Raw genomic sequence first — 26,295 nt, forward strand, 5'->3', positions numbered from 1 at the left:
AATTTTTGTAAAATTGTATAACGCATTGATTAAATTAATTTAATTAAATATAATTTATGCAATTTGTATACGTAAAACTTTTCTTTTTTTGTTTTTATATATATATATATATATATATATATATATATTTAATGAAAGAAATTGAACTTCTTTTGTTATTAAATGCGTTCTAAAAATCATAAAAAATTTCAAAATTTATTTCAATAATTTTAATGCAAAACATTCTTTGAATGGTCTCTAGATATTGCATCTGATATTTGTGTGTGTATATGCATTGCATCTGCATTTGCATGCGCGTTTGCATGTGCAAATTTTCATTTGCATTTCTGTCCATGTGAACGCTCGCAATTTCACTACGTGTTTACGGATGCATCGAGGGCATAACATTTTTATCATTTTATTACACACATTTCCATCTTTAATAAAGATAGTTTATTTTATTTTTTTTTTTATTATAATTTAATGTCAAATAATTTTATGTAAATTTTTAATTATTAGTTTAATAATTAAAATGTCAAATTTTAATTATTTAAAAGTTATTACTGAAAACTGTTATTATTATATTATTATTTTTTTATGTACTATTCTTTTATAATCTTATAATTATTCATAAAAATATTTTCATACATTTAATTATTCGTGATATTCGACGATTTAGTTTAAGGCACGATTTTAACCCCCCAACCCCTAGTACGTGAAAACACATTAGAAGGGGCAGAGAAGTGTCTTCTTCTTTCCAGCGCGAAGGGAGCTTTACGGTTGTGCCTGCTATGCGCATTCAACCACTGACAATGGGGTGGTTGGAATACGGAGTCATTGTTAAAACATTATGAAGTGAAAAATGAAAGATAACGATTTTCCCTAGGCCTATCTTCGTATCTTCCTTGCGGAGCCATTTTCGGCATTTGCCCAGACTTTCTTCTCTAAATACCATTCTTTTTTAATTTAAAATTTTTTTCCAAAGATGCAAAAAAAACTCTAAACGAATGCTGAAGCTTTAAATATTTGTAATTTAATTATTTTTTATTATTGATTGAAATTGTAACATAAAGAATACATACAATTGCAAAATTTTCGACTCAACAATTTATTGCCATTATTATTTCGATTATTTATTTTATGATAATTATTTTTATGTTTCGATTATCTTTTGATGTGATTGATCATTATCTTCTAGTATCTTTTATTCTCTTTCATCAGGACTTGTATTTACCATTTACCCTCGGCAACGTCAATTCTGTGTAAATATCCGAGAAATATATTAAATACAGCCCCCGGCCTTGTTTCCGACCTACGGGAGTAGGTAGGGTGCAGACCATAAATTCGTAAGAGGAGACATTTTTTTCCATATTAAAACGACCTTCTCTCGTGACTGCGAAAAATCGTCGTGATCTTCAAGACGAAAGCCCTTCGAGAGGGCGCGAAAAGATTATCGAATGCGAGAAAAATGAAGCATGAAGTCGCATGAATCTTGCAAGGAAGGAAAAAAAAAAGAAGAGGCGATTTAACAGCTCGATTTATGATGATTGTATATCAAGCCACGGATAATCCAAGTTGCGAGATAAGCGTATGGTACACTGTCGCGCTTGCCGCTGCACTCCAGAACTTTCTCAGGAGGATGAAGGTGGTAAGCGGAGCTGCGGATCACGCGGTATAATACTCTGTAGTCGTACTCTTTCTTCTGCTAGAAATACTTTCTGCTGGAAATACTTTCGTTTTGAGAATGCCAGAAAAGTAGAGGTGCGGCATATTTTATCTACTCCAGGGATTATCCAGAGAAGCTGCGGATGTCTCGCAACATCCGTTGTCGCGTGGTTTCTGCAAGGAAATATATGTTTGTATATTTGCTTGTTCTCGCACATCGTATTTTATTTCCATAATTATTGTTGTCACGGACGGAGTTCAATGAGAGATAGGATTTTGAAAGTTGTGTGTATGTCTAAAGAGAGTCACATTTAAAAATTATATTTTTGAAAATAAAATTTAATATAGGAAAATTTTTGTAATTTTTACTTTATTTTAAGGAAAATTCTTAATTATATTATCGATTTAAAAACTGATTCTGCGCACATAAATATTATGTGTAAAATAATAAGAGACAAAATGAATCTTTCTTGAGATGACATTGACTTGGCAAACAAGATTTTAGGCATTTGACAAATCTTATTTTATTTTTTGAGTTTACGTATATAAATTCAAGGTAACTACTTACCGTTGTCAACATACAATAATCGTGCATCTATTGTATTCTGTTCTTTGAATATATTCTCAACTTATTTATTGCTTTGAATCTAATAAATTATATTTCTTTTTGTTGTTTTGATAAAAGACTTCATCGAGTTGGAATCAGTCAGTAGCAGTCCTAGTAATCTTGGTAGTTTAACGGGGTCGTCATCGGCTCTATTAGTATTATTTGAATGACTTGCTTCTTTGCGAGCCTACCGCTCGACGACGTCTTCCATTTGTGGGGCTCGTAAAATTAATCGTCCGTTCACTTTGTTTAATCTCTTCGTCCGAGATACTAGCTTTGAGAGGACTCTTATCATTCAGTTTGGACAGTTTGTAATGTGCAATGGAAATTAAGACAATATTTTATGTACAATTTTCATAAATATTTGTGTAATCAAAATCATACGTATTCCGTTAAAAATACATCTTTCTCTTATTTATCTTTTCATATTAATTAATAAATGTGTATAATGATATAAAAATAAGTAAGTGCTGATAAACATGGTACTTGTTATTATAAAAAAAGTTACAGTATTTATTATTATTATTATTATTATTATTATTATTATATATTAATATTATTAAAGAATATAATAACAACACAATTATAATAAATTGACAAGGAATTATATTAGAATTATTGTCATATCATATTTGATATTACTATTTATATTATTATATGTTGTTATATTATATTGTTTGATGGAAAATCTCTAAACGTTAAAAGATATTTGCTTATTCAATATACAACATTGTGTATTGAAAAAAATTACATTTAAAATATCACAGAATATAAATAATTATCATAAAATGCGAGTTATACTACAACAGTTTCCTGATATCTTTCAATTCTCATGTCAAAAGGTGATCAGAAAGTTTCAATGATTTGCGTTTCTGTCGGTGCCTTGATTCATTATGTGAATCAAGGCGCTGGCGAATCGTCATTTTAACTCCTCTCTACTCCGGCAGTTCAACTGTTCTCTTTACGGGACGCGGTTCCGCATCGGCTCGCATCTGTTGGTCTTCAGTAGACTCAAAGAGCCCACTCACGGAATTAATGAGCCCGCGAAGCGATTTCGCAGCGCGTATCTTCTACTATGTGTTTCTATTAGCTCCTACTGATAGAATGGAACAAGGAGAGGTCTCATAAAGTCGCCACCAAGAGTTTATCTCGAAACGAATAGTAAACACAACTGTTGATCGAAAAACGTTAATCTCATTGTCAATAAGATGATTTAACCTATTAGCCTTCTAATTATCGTCTGGGATCTATTGGGAGACATTTCAAGCTCTGTTTCTTCGAATTTTTGCAAAGTACATCTTTATTTTAGATACTTCTATTTTTGCCAGAAAAGTATACGCTCAATTAATATAAAATTTAAATATGACGATTTGAATGAAAAAGCTAGGTTTAAAATAGATAAAATAATGATCATTTTTACTTTTCTTCTGTATTATTTTTTTTTTTTTATATTAAAAATGAAATATTTAAATAACTTTTTGCAAATTGAACTTTAAATAAGCAATAAGCACATTACATTTATTAATTAAATGTAAAATATATAATATTATATATAAACGTTGTATAATTGAAAATAATATTAATATAGTAATAAATAAATATATAAATATATAACAAGTTATCAGTTATAAGTATGATACAATACTGAAACACAGAAAGATGAGACACAGGAAGAAAAAGTGAAACAGTGAATAAGATAGAAAAATTGAACGTGATTATGTCAAATAGGTTAGATGTCTCTGTCTATTGTATATCTAATTCCTCTTTCGAGTCGATTAGCGAACAAAGGAAGAGGTATAACGATATCAATGACTATTTGTAGAAGTCGACCGACTGGCCGACCTTCACTCTTCTGCTGACCGGCGGCCGAAGACGGGAAACGGCTCCCGGTTTCTTGCGAAGGCTGCACCCTCCTTCCTCGTCATCTTCGTCACAGACCTCAGACTCGTATTCTTCTTCCGCTGGATTTTTCTCATCCAATCCTGTTCCTCGCCGCACCACCATTCACGGAGAAGAACCAGATCGCTCTCGAAAGAATGGCGCACGTAGAGGATATTTTGTCCGATCGCAACGATTATTTCTTCACAGAGCATAATTCTTCGAGAAATATTTCTTCGCGACATATTTTTTGGATTTTTCAGACTTTGTAAAATATATATACTATAATAATATAAAAATGAATTATAAGTCCATGCTTTTTTTTTTTTTTTTTTTTTTAATGATTTCAAGCATACTTAATTTTTTAACATATTTGCATTCTTTTGAAAAGAAAGAAAAAAACTATGTTTAATAATTACACCAAAAAAATATTCTTATCCTCTATTTTGAAATAATTTAATACGCAACGTATTTTAGCAATATGCTAATAATTTTATTATGCTTTTACTATATCTCGCTTGAATTAGTTAGATACTGTTATGTTTACTTTAATAGCATTAAAAGTAACGAATGCTTACGTGATTTTCTTCGCGAGGTATTCAGGTCTGCAAATAATAGGCATTCATGGCTCGACCAAGAAAGCGCGACGTTTATTCAGGGCGACCGGGGATTTTTCTTCTAATTGGATTTCCTCTTCGGAACAGAGAGAATTCCCTTATCACGTGAAAAGAAGGCGCCCAGACGATTCGAAAGCACGAGTTCACTTTATCGACATCCCGCCGCCAGTAAACTAAAAACGAACGAAAAACGAACGTCGCCGAAAAGAGAAAAAGTTAGTTTTCGTCTTCTCTTGCGAAGTTTTCAATATTGGACAGTTGTGAAACTTTCAACAACTATTTTATGAAACTTATAACAACTATTTTATGTGTTATATATGACATTGAATATATATGCGAAGGGGAGAGGATATCTTAAAGTGATCTTGCCATCTTTTATCAGATATAAAAGACACGGTATATCTAAACAAAAGTATTAATAATTTTATTTTAAAAGTATATATTGCATTACGTATGTTGTATAAGCTAAATCTAAAGAAGTCAATTAAAAAAAAAAGATATTTTCTTTCCATTAATTTATAATATATTTATATAAGTAATTATAAATATTTTTATTAATATAGATTATTTATTTGACCTCTCTTGATTCTTTGCCTCAACCTACTATCCTCGACTTCATTTCCACGAATGACTGTGATTAAACTCTCGACGGAGGCGCGTAAGCGAGCGGTACGAAATGGCATGATTAATCCGCACGAATTACACAGTGCGCCGTTATCAGCCGTTAACGATTACACGCTAATGCCCTGCGCCGCGTCATTATGCAAAGCCCGGGATTGATGCAGCAGCGCGTGCACACTTCCGCCGCTGAAAATTCAGCGAGGTGCAGTTCATTCGGTCGGATATTTGTGCGGTTACAATAATCCCGCGAAGTGCGCGTTGCATTCCGCCAGCGGCCATTAACGGGCAGCATGATTTTCTACACTCGTTTATGATGCACACATCTAAATGCAAGAATATATTAGAATGCAAATGCAATAAATATCTTAATTACCGGTTAGACAATTTTAGAAACATTTTTGGAAAACCATTATATATATATATATGTGTTGGAATTTTCAAGAATTATGTAATTTAACTTATGTGTGATAATTATTTATATTTTGAAAAATAGACTTGTGTTGAGCAATTATTGATATTACTTGAAGCGCATGCATAATATTTAAATAATAAGTCAAATCTATTTCATATGAGCAAGAGAAAATTAAATGAGAATTTCTTGCATTAATGCATTATAACTAAATGTTAAATGATGATCTTGACTAGCGGTAATAAAAAAAATAACTTAGTTAGTAATTGAAAAACCGGAGTCTGACATGTATCATATTTTATTTTACTGTATTTGAGTTGATCTTAGTTGAATTGAATTAATCTTTTTATGAAGTATTTGCGTTTCTCTTGAAATATTTTATAGGTTTAATGATGTGTGCGTGCATCAATTCATAGAATTTATTAGATTAATAAAATTTATAATTTTTACATCGATACAAAATTGATAGAAAAAAATAAAACTTCTCTCGTTAAAATTGAAATTATATAAATATGAAAGAAAGCTTTAATTTTATTCTTAAAAGAAAAATTAGATTAAGTTTTTCATTAATTTATACATTTTATCAGAATTAAAATATTCGATATTTTTTATAATTGCGTATCTTATCCTATTTATATAGCTTTTTTTAACTTTTTTCTTTTAAGAATTGATTCTTTGTTGTGTTTATTCTACAGAATTCATCAATGACCAAAAAAAAAAAAATCAGGATTTCGAATCTTTATAAAACATAAAACGGAGCGATTCTTCATGAATGTCCACTTTTTTGGTAGACTTCTCCAACTTGTACAAACTATGTTATAAATGTAAATGTACACATTTTATTATAACTTTTCTCTTTTAGATATCTTTCTTTATATTCTTTCTTCTTTAGAATATCAATTTTTAGCGACCACTTGTTTGTTTAAAAAAAAAAAAAATGCCTATTCAGGAATAAATCAAACGTTTACCTAGACTTAAGTAGACACATACATATTTATCGCCTTCCAAATTTTATTCTCACTCATTTATGCTTCATCGTTCTTTTTTTATCTTTTCTCCTTTTTCCTCAGAATATATCGACTCTTTTTTATGTAATTCGTCCACTCGCTAGTTTTTTTTTTCGATGGATGCTCGTTCGAGGTGCAGGCCTAACTTTAAATAGGTAGGCGTGCACATTTTGTGCCTACATGCCTAGGTGACTTCGCCGTGCAATCTCGCAATCTCGCACTTTCGCACACAGACGCTCACACACACACACACACACACACACACACACACACACACACACACACACACACACACCTTTCTCTCTCTCTCTCTCTCTCTCTCACACACACACACACACACACACCTTTCACACACACACACACACACACACACACACACACACACACCTTTCACACACACACACACACACACACACACACACACACACACACACACTTTCACACACACACACACACACACACACACACACACACACACGCGCGTATACGCGCGCGCGTCGTCAGGATGCAGGGACCTCGTCCTATCTGGTCGCTCGCGATATTCACCGTAGACTATAGGCGGATGGCGCATAAGATGGCCACTTCTCGGCTGCAGGCGCGACTATAGTGTTTAACGACCGGCTCGCGAAGTTAGTTGATTCGCGACCGCCAACCAGACGAGACTCAACTCGAATCTCTTTGTTTCGCGTTTCTCCTTCGTCGCTAAAACAAATACGTCCTATCTTGTTGCAGGTGTTAAGAATCGACTTGTTTGCTACAAAATTTGTCTAAAGCGGAAACGTGAAATAAACAGAGATGCACTTGACTGTGTTTCACTGTGTGCACGATGACACTACAAGCTTTTTTTTTTTTTTTTATTGTACATATAGGATTAAATTTGTGAATGTTTTGTCGTACGAATTTTGGAGTCTTGCTAGTGCCGCGTGAAGACTACTTCGTACAAAAGCGCGATCCGGACAGGCGCGTATTTGAATCTTTGTTTCATACGCCAACGCTAAATATAATCATCCAACGAGCGTTAGCCAGTCGTGTTTAGCGTGTTTAAAGATGCTCATTTGAGTTTGGCATAACTAACACTTTAATTAGCACAACGATTTAATTCGCATCACGTAATTTTCTTGAAATTCGGACTAGTGATTCTCCTTCGTTCGATTCGCATTATTCGTGTGCGAGGAACGAGTGCCAATGTCACTGGATAGATTTCATAGGGGGTCGAATCAAAGAGATAAGACATAAATGAATTCCCAAGAAGACGCGGACGGGAATTTCATTCGCACGACACCGTAGTTAAGCGTGTTAATGAGAATGAAATGGTTTGAGTGGAAGGCAAGTATCTCTCTCGGGTAGTCACGCTAAATGTGCAACGATACGCGTCTTTGTTGTCTGCCCCTTGAGCGCGTCTATAAATAATTTCGCCGATCGTTGAAACGGCGAAACGCGGAGGCGTCGCGCATCGCGGTCGTTGTCGTCGTCGATCTCAGATAGCACGCTCGTTCCATCATATCAATTTTTTACGCTATACGCTAAGGAACGCTCGTCTCGACTTGAGTCAACATCCGCCTAAGGAATCTACAGTTCTTCGAGATATCGGATCTATCGATTCGAGAACATTCGGCGGATTCGAGCGCGTGAACTCGTGCCGATTGCTTTCGCGCGGTGATACGTTTTCAAGCATCTGAAGTTAGGTTCCCGATAAGAGTCGTGTTAATACTTAGAAGACTAGAAAGATCACGGATGAGTCAACCTCGCGATCTCGCGTGTTGAGTGAATCGACAGTGAAACGTTCGATAAGGATGCGATGGGCTTACGTCAGCGACCAGACAAGTGTTCAGTGCCAGTTTTCTTCAATGCTCCCTTCGGGGAGCGTTTGTGATTTGTATAAACGCGACATGTGCCTTTAATAAATTTGAAAACAAAAACCTACACGGATATTAAAACAAAAGTTCAGTTTAATTTAATGTGACTATGAAAATGACCGAATGAAAATGAAAAAATAAAAGGTAATACAAAGTAATCGAAAAAAAAGAAAAGTCTTTTTTAAAAGACAAAACTTTTGTCTAACTCTCAATATACATATAAAAAATAAAAATAAATTAAAGGCTCAATGTTAAGACAACGCAAAGAATGAAATTAATTAATTAATTGAAAAACGGAGAAAGTGAAATCATAATTTTATAAGTCATTTGTTTACTTATCGAAATTAAAATGATTTAAATTAAAATTATTACAATGTATACAAATTTTTTTACACGGATCGAAATAGAGAGAATTGAGTGTAAAAACGAAAAATATATATATTTGTTGATTGTGGATTCTTGGGAAGGGATTGATTGAAATCACGCTTTTCTTGTCCTTTTCGACGTGTCGCTCGTAAGCGAGGTATTTCAGAAAGTTACGCCTCGCGGATGACCTAGAGTCTGGCGCGACGGAGCATGAAATCAATTCGCAGCGAAGCCGAGGAGCCGATTAGCCGATATATCCGAGTCCGAAGGAATATACTCGTCGTAAAATTAAATCGACTAGAAGGTATTGAATAGATGTTTCGTCACATTCCTTCATTCCTACCGGTATGTACTTTGCGGCACACACCGTTCAATTTCGCCACGCGACGTTTAGAACATGCATTCGTGATAGAGGTAATTTATAATGTAATCCGTATGTAAGCTAATAGAATCTTGAAATAAACGCGTTTCTCCGCATAAACATGTCTACAAGTTATAAATTACGATACCATTTAATATCTATTTTAATTGCTATTTTAATTTATTTCAGTATTTTAGTATTTCAGCAAAGGTATGCTAGAATAGTGTTTAACGTGCCAGTGCCTTGATTTTCTTCCAATATTTTAATCTTAATATCTAATTTTTAATATTTCACCGTTAAATATATATTTGCTAATTCATAAATTTATTAAAGTGACTATATGAAATGTCTTGGAAATTTACTTTTTTTTTTTTTTTTTTTTTTAATTGATATTTATCGATGCAGTTATTAAATTCTCGTTGCGTCTCGTATAAAGAGCACGTATCGCAAAATAAATTCCTTTCTCTGAACCATTTCTATGCTCCAACTAACTCTATCAGAGTCTATCGTGCTTCTTGTGTTTACCCTACATTCCTTTGTTACGGGATTAATCGGAGTCAATGACGTGCGAGTCGTCCGTGTCAATGGAGTCGCTTCATCAAGGACGATGCGCGACCGAGAATGACCCCATCGCAATCGGCAACTTTGTTTGAAGTAACATTAGTCTCAAGCGTAAGAAACACGCATTGATTCCAGCGACCAACAATGGCGCGATATCTTGTCGATGAAACGTTATACATTTACTGTTAAACGAGAGGAAGAGACCGAGAGAGTGAGAGAAAAAGAGACGAAAATTTAATTTGACAATTTAATAGATATTTATTATATGATCTACGTCTTTTAGGTTTAAGAAATAAAAGGGGATGATTTATGATGGGACACCTTGTATGTGTAATTTTTTTGAGGGTCAACGTTCTACGAGGTGGAGTAATTCTTACTTTGGTGATACGATGGTGACATGGCGCGATTAAATATAATGAGCCATACGACGCAAACCGGAAAGGATAAATAGGCGACAGACGCTCCTCGGCATCGAGTTCTTCTCATCATAAGAAGGAAGTGTAAATTATCGTTTTCGAAGTAAATGCGCTGGAAGTAAAGAAAGTCGACTAACTAACGAGAGAAAAAGAGAAGAATCCTTGGGACTTTTAGTATTTATTGTGTAATATAGTTGCTAGTCGATAAACTACTCTTCGCCTTGATAATTCTTGAAAGCTCGAAACAGGATGCGCGACTATCGAGACACAGAATGTTATTACTGTAGTATGGTAATCATATAATGCAATTGGTATGAGCAATGATGTTGCAATCATAAATCTTCCTGTAATAAACCTGCCTCCAAATAAATAAACAACTTATATGTATGACGTAATAATATTATGACTATATAATAAAATGAGAAATCAAATGCGTATATAATAAATAATATATGTATTTATAAAATTTATTGTAAACATTATTTGTAAACGTTAAATTATCATCATAATTTTTATTTGTTTAAAAAAAGACTTTATAGAGCATAAATTATTATAATATAAAAGACGGATTAACATGGTTAAAACAACGAGAACACTGAAACGAACATCATTGCACATCATTTTTTCATTAGTTCAAATTAATAACATATGAGTGGTGAAGTTTGATCGAACATTTTGGGAACACCTTGTATGTACGAATGCTAAATTTAGGAGAAAGAATTTCTGCGGCATCCAGCGTCGCGACCGTTCACTTCTCGCGACTTTGCTTTTGTTCGATTTTCGTAAAACGTTCTTAAACCAACGCCGCCAAAGCTTGGAGGCTCTCACTCGTTACACACTCGTGAATCTCTGAATCACAAGTGCGAGTATACGCATATAATGGGATGAGACAGTACAGTAAGGATGCTCATCACCAAGTATACTACGATTCTACTACGATCCACCAATCAGCACATCATCAGGTGAGATTCATTCCTGAATTTTACTTTTTAATTTATTCTTTAATATGTATATTATATGTATATATATATATAAATTCCCTTTTGTATAATTATAAGTAATATAATTTTAGTTTCCATAATTAATTATAAAAATATGAAATAATTATTTTTATAATTTTTAATTGTGTCTGTTAACTCGTCTTTCCGAAGAAATATCTATTCTCATTTATCTTCGATATCTTTTCGGAATTTTCCACGAATTTTCTCTTTCGCGAAAACGACACCATCGTCGACCGATAATTACGTCTCATAATTAATAAGAACCATTTAATGATATCAAACCTCTAATTGGGAAGTGGATTTAATTTCGATCATTAATTCCGAGTATAATCGAGGTTTCCAGGAGCGGGTTTCTTCAGTTTCCTGGTGGGGATACTTAGTATTCGAGAATCGTTCGGTGCATATTTAAGCGAGCGAATCAAATGGAAGTCGGCGTGCCCATTTTCAGAGATTATTAAATTTACTGAGGGAAGATCTCGATTTTCAAGGTAGAAAGACATCGCCTTCGTTTCCGTTGTCTACCGAGAACCGCGAAATTTTCCAAATGTAACTGGAAATAACTTCGTATTGTTCTCGTCTTTACTATTTCTACGAATTGGATATTCTAACTTTATATTTTCACTCGTGAATTCTCAGTATATAAAAAATCGGAGAAATTTTTTAATAATTTTAGTATCGTTTATCAATATTTTGTCATTTTGAAATACTGATTATATAATTTAAATACATAATTTATTTAATTTTCAGAAATTATTATTCAATTAATAAGAAATATTTTATTTTTCCTATATACTAAAATTTTTTTTTTTTTTTTTTTTTTTAAGATTAGCTACATATATTTTAATGTCATCATCTATATTTATGTTATACTCGCTCGAATGAGTTATTTTATGAGAAAATGACTATAAATCTTTCCTCTGATCGCGTACCTCTTTTGATCATTCCTTCATGGGGGTGGCATAGGCTGGACAAGGCCACTAATGAAAGAGAAAAGGAATTTATCGAGGATATAAATTGTCCTCCCTCATTCGGGCTTTCGGTCCATGGGATCGATCGCAAAGACTTCCGAGGTTCGATATCTCGTCGTCCGCTGTTCCGCCGGGGAAGAGAAAAAAAATAAATCGCACCCTTTATTGGTTTTCCTTCGTTTTTGGCCGGTGTGGTACCTCCTACGACTCTACGGCCGATACCCCGTTTTAATTAAGCACTACGAGGCACCTCGAGATCGGACTTCTACGGAGACTGACTACAGGTATATCGGGTATACAATGAATACATCAAACATCATATTAAAGAAACAACATTATTAAAAAATTTTATACAACGTTTTGATATTAAGAATAAAAAAAATCATTAAATATAATATTAAAAAAGAGATAAAATGAAAGTTAATGAACAAGAAATAAAAATATAATGAATATGATAAATTAAATTGAGACCAACTTGACTAAAAATAAAATTACATAATACATAAATTAGGATATAAATATAATTAATTGATAAATATAAATAAGTTTATGTATATAATTTCAAGAATATTATATTTAATATAAAATAATTTTCTGATTTATCTATTTCTAAAAATTCTGTTATTTAATTTTTATTTTATGGTAAATAAAATAACCGTTTGAATGGTGATACATTAATTTGCAACGTAACGGAAACCAGAGAAGTATTAGTAATCCAATATTCTTCTTTCCATTTCCATCGTTAAGGTAAAACGGGAATAGGATGAATATAATTGAATATCCACGCGAATGGACATTCGCGTTATGTTATAGGAGCTGCTTTTTGCATATTAGTCGGTAACATAAGCGAAATACATTTACCAACGCCATAACGACGTCTCGTTAGAGAACCCTCGGTTCGAACCCCCAGTTGCAACCCCATAGCCGTAATTAAGAGAGCTCGTTGTCATCCCGTTGGCTTTGCTTGGGAAAAAAAAAATTAGACGGAACGTGAAACGCACATACGAATTGCCAATTGATTGTCCAGATCGTTTGTCACATATTACCAAATTTATATCTGAATTTATTTCACATTTTTTTTAAATAAATTGGAGATAAATATGTTCAATAATCGGTATGTTAGAATAATAACATATTTATCATTTAATTAAATGAATTATACATTTATTTTATGTACTATTTATAAAAAATTCTTTTACATTTTTCTACAAAATGATAATCATCTTGTATATTAAAAATAATATTATAAGAAAATTAAATTTTAGAGAATTATAGAAACAATATTGTATCTTTTTTTTTTTTTCCTTGAGACTCTTATTTGAACATCTTTTAGAAGAAAAGTCCTCATACACAAAGATACCACAATTTCTTCGGCTTTCGTCTCGTTAAAATCACCAGCGAAAAGTTTTGGCGAAGCGGGATGGGATCTCATTTTACGAATTTAAGGCTAACAGTCTCCGTATGAATTGGTCCTTAATGTCGTCGAGGTCTCTTGCCGATTCTGGAAAACTTTTATATCGCAGCTTATATTGCTCGAGGCTGCTTTTGGCACACGTCGATGGTTACTTTTTAATTAAAAGTTTTGCTTTTAAAGCGCCCTCAGGTCCGACACGGTCCCGCGAGTCCACCAACTTGCCTAAAATACAATTCAACGCTTGAAACATCGAAGCGTCAATGTCAAACGAAGCCATTAACAATTAATGGCCATCAGTAGGAGTCACAAGTAGATAATTTAAGTCAACATCCTGTTTTTAATATTTTTAAAAATTATATAATATGATATTATATCATATAGTGAAAAAGTTAAAGTCGCAAAAAAAAAAAAAAAAAAAGGCGAATATATATTTAATCAAAGCGCGACTTTTAGACGATACGACAAAGTCAAACGACGACGATAATAGATGAAATAAAAGGACCGCCGCGACAAAGCGTGCATAATTAACGCCTAATTAATTCATTAGGCGCGTTTCCATGCACGATCTCCGCGGTGGTCCGCGTTTTCCAGCATCCCTCGCTCCTCGCGGACGAGTTTTCTCCGGGAAAGCTACGTCCCGAGGGTGCCCAGCGGTAGCGAGAGCTCGCTATTAAGCCCATGGGATAAGACCTAGCACTTCGCTTCATACGCTCACTCTAATTAAATTATTCTGAAACGCGGAACCCGTGGCGCGCGCGCGCGTGCGCGATCTCGTGGCGTTTATAAGCTTTGTGTATACACTAATATATACAAATGCATAGTACACATCTGTGTGTTGCGCAATAAAAATGCATAATGCTTACGTTCAAAGAAGTCATGTCTTGCAATATTTTGATATATCTTCGTCAAATTGTTTTTGTCATTGATAATAGCAATTTTTTGCATTAACTTCTTAAATGTTAAAAAAAAATTAAAAAAATAATTAAAAATTAGAAAAATAATTAATTTTTTTCTAGATTTTTCGATATTTTAATTTTAGAAATTATTTATCGCAACACAATTTTGAAAATTAAAGAAACTCTAAAGGAAGATTATTTAACAGAATTTATGTTAATTACATTATGCAATGTATTCTAGGAAATTCAATTTCAAAAAGCTAAATATATTATTCAAATATTCAGTCTTTAAAGAAACTCATTCCAAAGAAATGAAGATTAACATCTTTATTATTAAATATTTAGCCTATTATTCTAAAGAAATTATACCATTATACTATTTAAGTTCACGATCGAATTTACCGAAAAAGAATCGCGAAAGAAAGAAACGTAAAGTAAAAAGTGATGAATTAAGTCATTTTAAAAATGAAATTTCATCTATGAGTAAGATCAATTTGTCACCTTGTTTACTTCTTTATTTTTATCTTCTAGATTATTTTCCGGGTAATTCTGCAAAATCGCTTCGCGAAAGAGCGACAACGTCACGTTCACGCGCGCGGACGTGGATAAGCATAGATACTAATTTATTGCACGTTTCGGGACTCGTTTTGCCATGAATCGAAACGAATCGGCAGTAAAATCGCTCCCTACTCTCGCGCTGGGGTAATAGGCATCTCGTGATAAATATCGGCTCGTTCGTTCACCGTCTTATTTGCCGAGGAGAGAGAGAGAGAGAGAGAGAGAGAGAGAGAGAGATTGGCCAGTCTAAAAGAGAAGAGAAGAGAAGACAAGAGAGAGAGAGACTTCGCATAGCGGTACACCCCTGTATATCGCCTCGCATCTGCGCGACGATTTGTTGTCTGCCACGCGCCTTAACGTTTTCTGCCATTTTTTTCCTTTGCCGGTGCTATTCGTCATATCACGAGCTTCGTCTCTGTCAAAGAGCGACGGCCGTCCCCGGAGGGGAAAGAGTGAGGGAAAAAACCATACCAAGCTCGCACAGAGGGAAATCGCGTCACGTACGCAACGACGCCCAACCCTCTTACTGCCTTTGGTCTTGGCTGATTGCTTTTTGAATCGGAAAATCTCGTGCCGCATTGAAAACGCCAAATGACATGCCTCCTTCGATGCGACTCGGCGAAGACTCAGCGAGAAAGGCAGTCGGCACAAAAAGTCCGCGTTTTTTCTTAAATTTTATGAATTTTATGAAATTTTAAGATTACGTATATTTTTTAATCACATCAATTTAATTTTATTTATCTTCTTTTGTTATCCCTTTTTATAAGATCCGCATTTTAAATATTTAAAAAAATTTTTTAAATTAAATTTTTCTAATTTTTTTTTTATTTTTTATTTTACGATAAACACTATTTATTTATAATTTATCTTGTTCATTGTTCGCTTAGTGTCTCGCTTAATTTAATTATATTTCATTTTTATTATCTCTAAATCTCTAAATCAATTATCTCGTCTGATTATATGTTATTTATGAGTACATGACCGCCGAATTTATTTATTATATTGTTATAACATTTATTTATATTTATATCTTTTCAACACCATGATATTGATTTTTATAAATAATGTCTATTAATATTTTATTAATTTAATAATGATATTTAATTTGATTAAATTGAGTTAAATCGTGAATTTACTCAAATACAAACTGTAATATAAAAAGAGAAAAATGAAAAAAATGTATTGCGTTATTTCTTGTAGTCGCTCATTGTAGTTTATCGACAAAAACTAGCGTGTCATGTATAAATTGCACACTTGTGCATACATGCGAATCTCGCATTGTGCAAATTCGTCGAGCACATGCAGACGAATGCAGAAAGTTTTTGAGGCCGAAAGTTCGTTCGTCTATTCCCTGAAATATCAGCAACGTAAAGAAAACAGCTAATTGTTATGCACATGTGCAACTTGCCGTTGCAAATACAGTTGCATGCAATTACATGCTGAAAACTAGAAATTGTTTTGAAACACAAAAGATTTTAATGTTGAAATGAAATGCCTGTAGTTATTTGTTTGTATCCAACACGGTTGAAATATTTACTGTCTCATTATAACGAAGCAATATTTCCATGCACGATTATTTTTTTAATTGCACAAAGAAACTCGTTCTCGTTCATTACCATCTTACTAGAAAATAAAGAAAAGAAAAATATACATCTATTCATATATATATATATATATATTTTTTTTTTTCTCATGGCAAATAATCACATTGGCAGTAATACACGCCAACCAATAGCATTATAACAATATATTATGTACTATATACCATATAATTAATTATTTATATAATATAATATAATTAATAATGAACAAAAATATTTTTATGTGAAGAAATTAACAAATATGTAAGAAAGGAAAAGAAATAATTATTCCCTCTACTTTGTTGATTATATGCATTGGATTATATATATATATAAAATCTTTTTTTTCTTACATATTTGTTAATTCTATATATATATATATATATATATATATATATAGAAAATAAAACAACAATGTTTCTCTTGTTGATCGATGTTATTTTTGTGGATGTTATTTTTATCGCTTATATGATATACATATAAAGGTTTACATGACAATACACTTGTTTTCCCATAATTCTTCTTGCATCCTTTTCGTTTATTCCCGCGGCCCTACTATAGAACAAGAGAAAAAAGGAATGAAAGCTCCATTGGAAAGTTTGTGCAGGGAAAAACCACCTCGTTTGAAAACGATGAAACGAACGTTTTTCACGATCTCTTTACGATCCTTTGTCGACTATCTTCTCTAGAAATTTTTGTCAGCTTCTTTAACTTTTATCTTCCATTTCTGGTGAAGATTGAGTCACATAGAATTTTATTATATATTTTAACTTTATACCTTTTGTAAATTTAAATATTAATATTCAACATTAATCCAATTTAAAAACAAAATTTAATTAAAAAATGTAAAAATTTGAATTTATTATTGACAAATGTAATTTAAGATTAATAATTAAAATTTTATATTTAGTATCATGAATTGAAAATAAAACTCTTAATATAAAGAATCTTTTCTTTTCTCTCTTATCATCTTTTCTATTATCTATTTAAAAGAGGATTATATCTATATGCTAATTTAATATTTTTTTACGCCTATGTACTATGCTCTTTATTTTTCATACTTTTAATATGGAATGGACGATGTTGAAGTTTCGACAGTCTATGACGAGAGCTATGACTTTCTATAACCAGACAGGACGTTAACGGTTCAAGCGGCGCGTAATCCCTTGAATTTATACTCTTATGAAGTCTGCAACCTTCGTCCGCTTGCTTCCTCCTCTTCGTCTCATCCGTGAAAATGGTATATTTTTATGTCCAGTTGGCTGGAAATTTTTCGGGGAAAACTTTGGAGACGAGAAAGTTCGCACGAATTTTTCGTCGCACCTGAGTCCTCAATCTCATACTTTTCAAGATACTCATATTATACTTGAAGAAATACGCTAAGAATACAATCATTTATTTTTAATTTGAATATAATCGCAAGATCTGTGCAATATCTTGAAAAATGCGCGATTCTTGCGAGATTTCAGGAATATCTCAAACATAATTATATAGATTATTAATTCTATTATTTCTATTCTAATATTCTATAATTCTATTATTATCAACATTATCCTTTTTCTATTCATTATGATATTTTTTTAATATTAATATTTTCCATAATTATAATTAATTTTCTTATAATAAATTCTAATTTTCAATATTAGCTTCATAAATAGTATTATTTTTATTTACATAATGTTTATATTGTCATTGTTGTTAATTCATGTTGTTAATTTTATTACTTTTATTACATTTTATTGTTATTGTTATTTGTATTTATTGTTATTATTACTAGATTTCATCCTTCGAAATATCTTCCATATCAACATTTTACTTTTCTTTAGAAAAAAATAATTCCTTGTCATATCAATTATAACTTCGCTCAAAGTCTCACGTCTATGCTGAAGCTCTATTCATCTCGACATTGATTCATCCAGCCAGCGGCATTTCTTCGTTCAAAAGAGTACATAGATATTCTTAAGTCGCGAAGAGAAAGCGCGCATGGCTGGATTAGGAGGGACGTTGCGAGGGATCGTCGCAAGGAAGCAAGAAGCATGCCGGGGGTGGAAGAGATTTGTGGCAAGGGCATGGATTTTACTGGCGCGAGCAAGCATCGAACCCGCTCCCCCTTTTGAAACCTCACGATCCCGCTTTGCCGTGAGAAAAAGTTATCACACCGGGAAACCGGAAGACAAACGATCATTCGCAAAGAGCCTCGCACTGAATTGCAAAAAGCTCATGAGCTTTGCGATCGAGAAGATCAAATCAAAGTTTGCCAAAATTATTTTTTCTAATTGGATATTGCATCTTTTGTGTTATGCGCTTATACTCAGTGTTACTCAGGTTTTTACTGAGTTCTCGAAATTTTCAAAGGCATTTTCTATATCTACAGATTAGATATAATCTTAATAATTTTGAATTATCTTATTTTATATGTCTCATTATATTACGTATTTTATATCTTTCTCATAAATATAATTTCTTTATACGTTTGTATTATTTTATTATTTTGTTTTATCACGAATTTTTTATAGTTATTTTTGTATTATTACATTTTTTTCTGAAAATTTAATAATATGTAATATTAATGTAATATTAATCTATCTATATCTGTACATATCTTACATTTTTGAAATTTTCTCTCTTCTCTATCTGAAATTAAAAAAAATATATTTACCTGATAATCGTAAATTTTCAATTCGGTGTTGGAAGGGAAACTTCAAATATTTAATAACGCAGATAGTAGCCGTTACTGACTTCAGAATTGCAACAGGGGTTTTACTGCTGGACAGTATTGAAACTGCGTGGAATCAGGTGGTTTCCAGAAGGTTGAACAGATCGACCGAGCGCGAAAAGCATTTACGATTTCCACTTTCCGGACACGAAAGAAACTCTACTCGCCGGGCCGCCGGAAGAAAAAGCTTTTATTGCCACCCCATTCGCGAGACGTGCAGCGATATATACAGGGTGAACCGAGTAACTCAGTCTACAATAATCTAATTTTTTCCTTTCAAGCAAAATTTAATTCAAATGGCATGCATGATGATTATATTTTCATGTATTATCGAAGTCACTTTTTTTTTTAAGAAATGAATATCAAATATAAAACTTAAATAGAAGTAATAGTATAACAAAACTACGTTGTTCACCTTGTATATGAGGCGTTCTAGAAAATTCGTCTTTTTTGCGACTGCGAACTTTTCCTTGTCAAACAATATATATCTTTCCTGTTTACGAAAGTTATTATCTGTCGTAACTGCTTAATTCTTGATAGCAATTACAATTACTTGAATTTTTCTGGAAATAAAATTTATTTCTAAAACTTAAAAAATTCTTTTAAAATATTCTATGTAAGATGTGAGAGAACGTTAGAGAGAGAATATATTGGTATGCGCGATAATCAGTGCGTATCGACATTGCCACCGGATAAATATGTTTCGCGGCGTGATTTTCAGGTCGATCTATATAGTGCGATTTTCAATGCTTCCCCCAATACAATATATCGCCGCAAAAGCAACTTCCGGATATATAAAATAACTTTCGCGTCCTTATTGCTCGTTCACCGGTCCGATTTATTGCCGTTCAATGAAATACAGACATCGGTAAATTCAGATAAATAGAAAATTGTATTTTTACAAAAAAAAGAGTAATGTACCCGGGATATAAATTCAATAAAATGAAATATAGACGAAAGTAACCCTTTGTGAGTCAAAATAAATCGAAAATGATAGACTAAAATATGTCCAACGGAAACTTTATTTTAAAAAAGAATTATTTTGAAAATTAAAGAATTAATTTTCTAATTTTTCAAGAAATTTTTCTTAAATGCACATTATCATTTTTTTAAATTTAAACTTAACCTTGCTTTTTTGTTTGAGTATATTTGATCCAAAATATATTTTTCTTTCTTAATATTTTATTTAAAAATTTCTGCTCTGGCAAAATTTGACTTCTGTAAGAATGTAAGAAATCTTTTTTCTGTAAATATATATATATTTTTTTTAAATTTATTTAAAACATTTTAATCATCGTAATCGTCGATCCAAATAATATAATCGTACAATAAATTCGAATAGAACAATACAGAATTAATGCGCGTGACATCACCAAGATATTTGAAAATTTATATATAAATTTAAATAAGACAAAAATTCATTTGCGTCCAAAGAACTTTTGACGCATACATTTTTTGAAAGAATTATTGCAATTTTTCAACCAGACACGTTAGTCTTCGATATCTATATCAATATGAGAGTAACCACCAGCTTGCCCATGACATTCGTTAATACGCTCTCCCCCCCAGAGACAGTGACGACGGGGGCGGAAGGGTGGGATGACAGGACGGTCCAGACGTAACAGATGCCCGCGACGGTGTCGGTCCATCTCCAGCGGACCGGTTCGGATGGTCGCTACGGTCCCTATGGTGACGGCCGGCGGCGGATCGAGCATCTCTAGAATGAAGCGGCGCCCGCACGCGCCTGCGCGCCTCCGATATACCGTACCTCCCCCCCCCCCCGTTTTCTTCTCCCTTTCGCGAGGAAACCCTCGTCTCGTGCGGCCGGCGGCCGGCAGTCGCTGGCGTCCCCGTACACGTTTTGCGTGTCGTCGTGACGCCGCTGGCAGTGCGTCGTCGGCGGGCGTCACGGCGCGTCCCGTCATCGCCGTCGTCCTCGTCATCACGTTGCATATCGCGTTCGATAGTGCGTGACAAAATAATAAAGAAAGGGAGAGAGGGAGGGAGAGGAAGAACGGGAAGACCGATACGGTGTGCTCCATTCGGTGCATTCGGTTGGGTCGATTGGATTCAAGTTACGCGATATTGCACGACTGGGTTCGAATGCTTTTTTCTGTTGATCTTTGGAGATGGATGACTAATTAATCTTGGTACTTGAATATATATTAAATTTATTTATTTACATTCAACTGACATTGTTTTTTTAATAAGCTATCAGTTTTCAATGCTTATTATCGTATTATGTTATGCTAATCGTGACTTAGAATGTATGTAATGTAATATGATGATCGTGAATCTTTTGTGATCTAGTAAGAACTAGTAGAAAAACTCCAATAGTTTTTTTATCTTCACGATGATATGAAATATTATCAACAACTTCTGAAATTTTTGTCAATAATTTTTGAACATTTTTTGCGAAGAACAAAGTAAAATGAGAAAAATAGAAGAGAGAAAGAATGATTATTTGTGTGCTCCACCAGTTCTGTTTATACAAGAAAAATTGGAAAAGAAGAAAATGATCGAAATTGAACTAAAATTGATTTTAAAATTGATGTAGATTGATTTTATCAATCCACATAAGATAACACGATATGATATCATGTTTAAAGATAATCCGTGATTGTAATAGAAAAATATAAAAAACTTCGTATAGACTGTCGTATAGAATGTCACTCTCAAACTCAGTAATAGATTTATTTTTTAAACTGTACTGTATTTTATTTTATTTTATCTTTGACAAATATGAAAAGATTTCTAAAAAAGAAATTTATCCTTAGACAATCAGAAAAAAAGAAGAAAATATTACAGATTGAGATGTCAACGAATTATAAATTTAGTTTTTATTTTGAAGGAATTTGACGTATATTACATCATCTCTCTTTCTCATTCGGTGATGCAATTTATCAATCTGTAGGATATAAAAATATGAATAAAAAATGAATTAAAAGATATATTTCACAACACTAAGATTCCTCAACCAATTTTAATATTATTTTATTTATCTTGTGCAGTTTGTTAAAAACAATTGCTATTCTCATAGAAAATAAAAAAAGAAAATGGAATATTGAAAAAATAAATATACATTAAATATAAATTAAAATATAAATTAAAAAAATATATTTGATATATAAGATGTATTTTTTTTTATTGTACAGAAAGAAGAGAAAAAGGGGAGATAGAGAGAAAGAGAGATTGACTGACAATTTATTATTTATAACAAATCCTGAAATGCAATAAAAATTTGCAGAATTATTAAAAAGTTTGAAATGAAAAATTTTTGAATATTAAATGTATTTTTTTAAATTTATATTATTATTTTATTTATATTATTATTTTAAATTTATATTATTATTATATTGCACACAAGATAGATTAATACAATTATTTAATTTGTTTTTATTTTAAAAAAAGAAATGTTTTAAATAAAAGTTTAACAGTTTTAGAGAGAAATTTTTATATTTTATTCTTTTTACATAATACTTCTTACGAAGTATTCAATTTTTGATGTTTTTCCACTAATGTTTCTTATATTTGACAAATAACAAAATGATTCATTTAATACAAAAAAATAAATAAATAAAAAAAATCACACTAAGAGAAGGATATAAAAACTTGCAATGTACAATTATATAATAAATATGCAAACGATACCTTGTATATTTATTATACACCTAAACAGTTAATGCGTCTTTCGCGTTTCATTGTTCATAAAAAGGGGAAGCGCTGTGTCATAAAATAACTACTGTCGACGGCATCCAACCACTTCGAAAAATGCGTCGTTATTGATTGCCGTGATTTTCGCAGCGACACGACGGGGGGGAAATTGCTACTGTCGTTTTCGCGAACATTACGAGCGGATCGTTCTCTCCACCGTCGCGACGAGCGACTTCATCTTACTTTCGCTGCGTTGGCTTCCTGATTGCGCATTCGCCTTTATTGCCCATCTATTTTTTTTCCGCGAAGACAGAATAAACAGTATAATAATAGAAACCGACGCGCGGTTTTACGGTCCCGGAAATACCACGAAGGTCGCGCACATCTAGAAAAGTTCCATTTACTCTTATTTCGTAACAAAAGCCAATCAACTTCCTTTCTCTTTTTTTTTTTTTCTTTATGTCTACGTATTATATCTCAAGATATACAATCAATCAAGTACCTGTCGTTACAGTACAGGTATAGGTACTTACAGTCAGTAGTAATAATTCATTTTATCATACTCTTTACAAAAATTTTTTAGATTAATATTCTTATATATATATATATATATAAGATATATATATACTTATATATATATATATATATATATACTTTTCTTCTTTTCTTTTTTTACAAATTTTTCAACTCCTTGAAATTGAGTTATTTATTGTAAATTGGTTCAATGATTATTATTTATCAATGTATATTATTCTATTTATATATTTTAAGAAAATAAATTTTAAAGTTTGTATATAATGAAATTATACAAAATGCATTTGAATAGTCTACTGTAAAAAAGGACGCAAATTTATATTTTTAAATATAATTAATATTTTCAATCGCGAAAATTTGCAATGCAAGTATCTTTGTTATCATTGAAATGCTTGCAATTTACGAATAGTATAGTCATGATTGTTGGAAAGCGCAATCCGCCGTGGAATTCGCTTGTTGATTGAAACGATCATTCATAAAGTAAGATGCAAAGATTAACAATAAATGGAAAGTTGTTTGATGGTTTATTATATATCTGCATGAGCACTTAATCTATATGGAAATTTTTTATTGAGGAAATTTTATATACTAGAAAGCTATTTCGGAAAAGGCAAAAGGAATCTTCAGTATGGAAGAGATATTCGTTGCACGAAATATATTGTTGGAGAAAATTTAAAAGTCTCATTTTTCTATTGATTATACTGACACATTAAATGCAACGATATTGCAACAATTTTTTTGTTAAATGTATTAAAATGTAATTATAATTCTATTGTCGTATAAAGAAATTTTTATAAATTTTTAAAAATCTTTAAACGCGCATTATTTCAAATTTTTTAAATTGTCTATCGATGTCTCATTTTTTATAAGGATAAGAAAATTGATGAAAAATTTCAATCAGATATATTAAGTTATAAACAATTTAAGTAGCTTAAGTTATAAAGACAATTAAGAATAAGTTAGATTTATTTTTACATATACGATCATAGATGATTCAACGATCTTTGGACGTTCATTTTCTCAAAAATAACATCAAGTTTGTCCGTAATTTCATTACTGACCCGCGCACAGAAAATCATCGCGCAAAGATTGGTGTTCTTATTGCTGATATGAACTGCATACACATCACGAGTATGAACGTGATAAAAACGGCAAATCTGCTAACGGAAAGACTGATATGCTTTTATGATTACTCACAATTGTACCCGTTGCCCTTACTCGAGCAAATTATATTTAAAACTTTATTTCGCATCTTTATTTCTATTCGAAAAAAACAGTTTTTTAATTTTCTTTATAAATTTATGAATCCGTAACAACTTCTAAAAATATTATATATGTTACAAACTTTTGGCATTTTTAACAGTCTATAGTAGTGTTTAGTAGAAAAAAATAGATGGATGAAAAAAATATAAAATAGTATCTCAATGTAATCTCAATTCTTGGGGAAGATAAGAGACGTAAGAAAATAAGGAAATAAGTTCATCAATCTGTCTTTTCTCTTCTTCATCGAAAGTAACGTTCTGAACAAATCTTAAAATTATGTTCTTTAGTAAGTTGTGTGTTTCGATAGCGCTTATTCCTAGAAGATGCGCTCTTATCGCGAATAAAACAGCTTTATCTCTGGGCCCACCATGAATGACAGCTGACTTAACGATCGGAATGCAGTAAATTAACTATGATATGATGAGTAATCGTTCTATTACCAAGATAATGCTCATATTTGTATGCAATATTTAATATTAGTTTGTTGTATAAAAATAATTTTTTTTTTAATTTTTTATTTATATCGATATCGAAAAATTTGGGATTCGAAATTTAATCTTAAAACAAATTCTCTTATTTTTTAAATTATTTTTAAAATTACCTAATGCTTTTTTAAGAAATTGTTAATGAAATTGACAACGAAAACATTTGTATCTTTCGTAATAAGCAAAAAATATGGATTTAAAGATAAATTTTGCGATTTGAAGATAAGTCCTTTGATTATTTCGTGTCTTGAAATGCAAAACGTAGATCCTTAAATCGTGTGCTTCGATGCTTCAAGTAAAACAATAATTCATTTGGATCGTACCATCACATTGTAGATAAAAAGTGCGAATGATTAATAACAGTGCACAATGCATGATTAAGCGTCCGAAACGCTGAGAGGGACGTCGCAGAATTATTTTTTCTTTCATACGTGAAATGACATAACACATTTACGTACTTCCTCCTTTAAAGTATAACTTATTCACGTTTGTGTCAGTGTCAGTGCTTAAACATGATCAAGCAAGCAAGAAAAATGATGTCGCACTTATTTAGAAAAGTTATTAAGTATTTAAAAGAGACGAGAAAGGAAAGGACTTTGATTTATCATTATGCTCGCCTGTATAATCAATCAAGTGCGAATAACAAATACGATAATGCTGATCATGATTCATTAAAACTAATGTCAAGAAATGTTGATATAAATCGTGAAATTCTTTGACATTCAAATTTTTCTAGTAGTTCTATATCTGATAGTTGTTTTTCAATAAAAGTATGTAGAATGCATCATAAATATAATAATATTTGACAGTAAGATAAAAATTACGTTTTTTAATAGAAATTAAGCGATTTATGAAAAATATATTTTAAATTAATCTTTTCCTT

General features: G+C 32.0%; 2 protein-coding genes across 15 annotated transcripts in view; one reads left to right on the forward strand and one right to left on the reverse strand.

The window, feature by feature from the left end:
* The window catches only part of spri (Src homology 2 domain-containing protein sprint), a 162,397-nt gene that overhangs the window by 100,672 nt on the left and 35,430 nt on the right, over positions 1-26,295 (forward strand). For 4 of the 13 annotated variants that reach the window (XM_089077397.1, XM_089077398.1, XM_089077396.1 and 1 more), the window contains exon 1: positions 21,304-21,626. The exons of 6 other annotated variants lie outside the window; for them this stretch is intronic. Coding sequence is in view for 1 of the 7 variants with exons in the window: in XM_089077405.1 (XP_088933531.1) it covers positions 11,247-11,305 (59 nt within the window). In the remaining 6 variants the exon portion in view is untranslated. Of the gene's footprint in view, positions 1-10,892; positions 11,306-21,303; positions 21,627-26,295 lie in introns of those variants that run through there. 3 more of the 13 variants (XM_089077405.1, XM_089077400.1, XM_089077404.1) reach the window with 3 other exon arrangements.
* LOC148936592 (uncharacterized) lies at positions 164-7,122 on the reverse strand. Of its 2 annotated transcripts, XM_089077410.1 has the most exons (3): positions 6,745-7,122; positions 4,708-4,919; positions 164-4,411 (listed from the first exon to the last, which is right to left on the reverse strand). In XM_089077410.1, exons 2-3 carry the CDS (start codon positions 4,749-4,751, stop codon positions 4,096-4,098), a joined length of 360 nt encoding a protein of 119 aa, XP_088933536.1. In that variant the 5' UTR covers positions 4,752-4,919; positions 6,745-7,122; the 3' UTR covers positions 164-4,095. The 2 variants fall into 2 exon arrangements, with proteins under 2 accessions (XP_088933536.1, XP_088933535.1); XM_089077409.1 differs by lacking the exon at positions 6,745-7,122 and having other exon boundaries at positions 4,708-5,730.

The sequence above is a fragment of the Pogonomyrmex barbatus genome, unplaced genomic scaffold, assembly GCF_055798465.1.
Source record: "Pogonomyrmex barbatus isolate J1 unplaced genomic scaffold, ASM5579846v1 scaffold2, whole genome shotgun sequence".
Classification (NCBI taxonomy): Eukaryota; Metazoa; Arthropoda; class Insecta; order Hymenoptera; family Formicidae; genus Pogonomyrmex; species Pogonomyrmex barbatus.

What these genes read in the sequence shown, in the direction of transcription:
- LOC148936592 (XM_089077410.1), bottom strand. Translation starts at nt 4,751, where the DNA reads ATGCCTATTATTTGCAGACCTGAATACCTCGCGAAGAAAATCAC. An exon ending in TACCTCGCGAAGAAAATCAC is followed by an intron (nt 4,412 to 4,707) that starts GTAAGCATTCGT and finishes ATATTATTATAG; the next exon opens with TATATATATTTTACAAAGTC.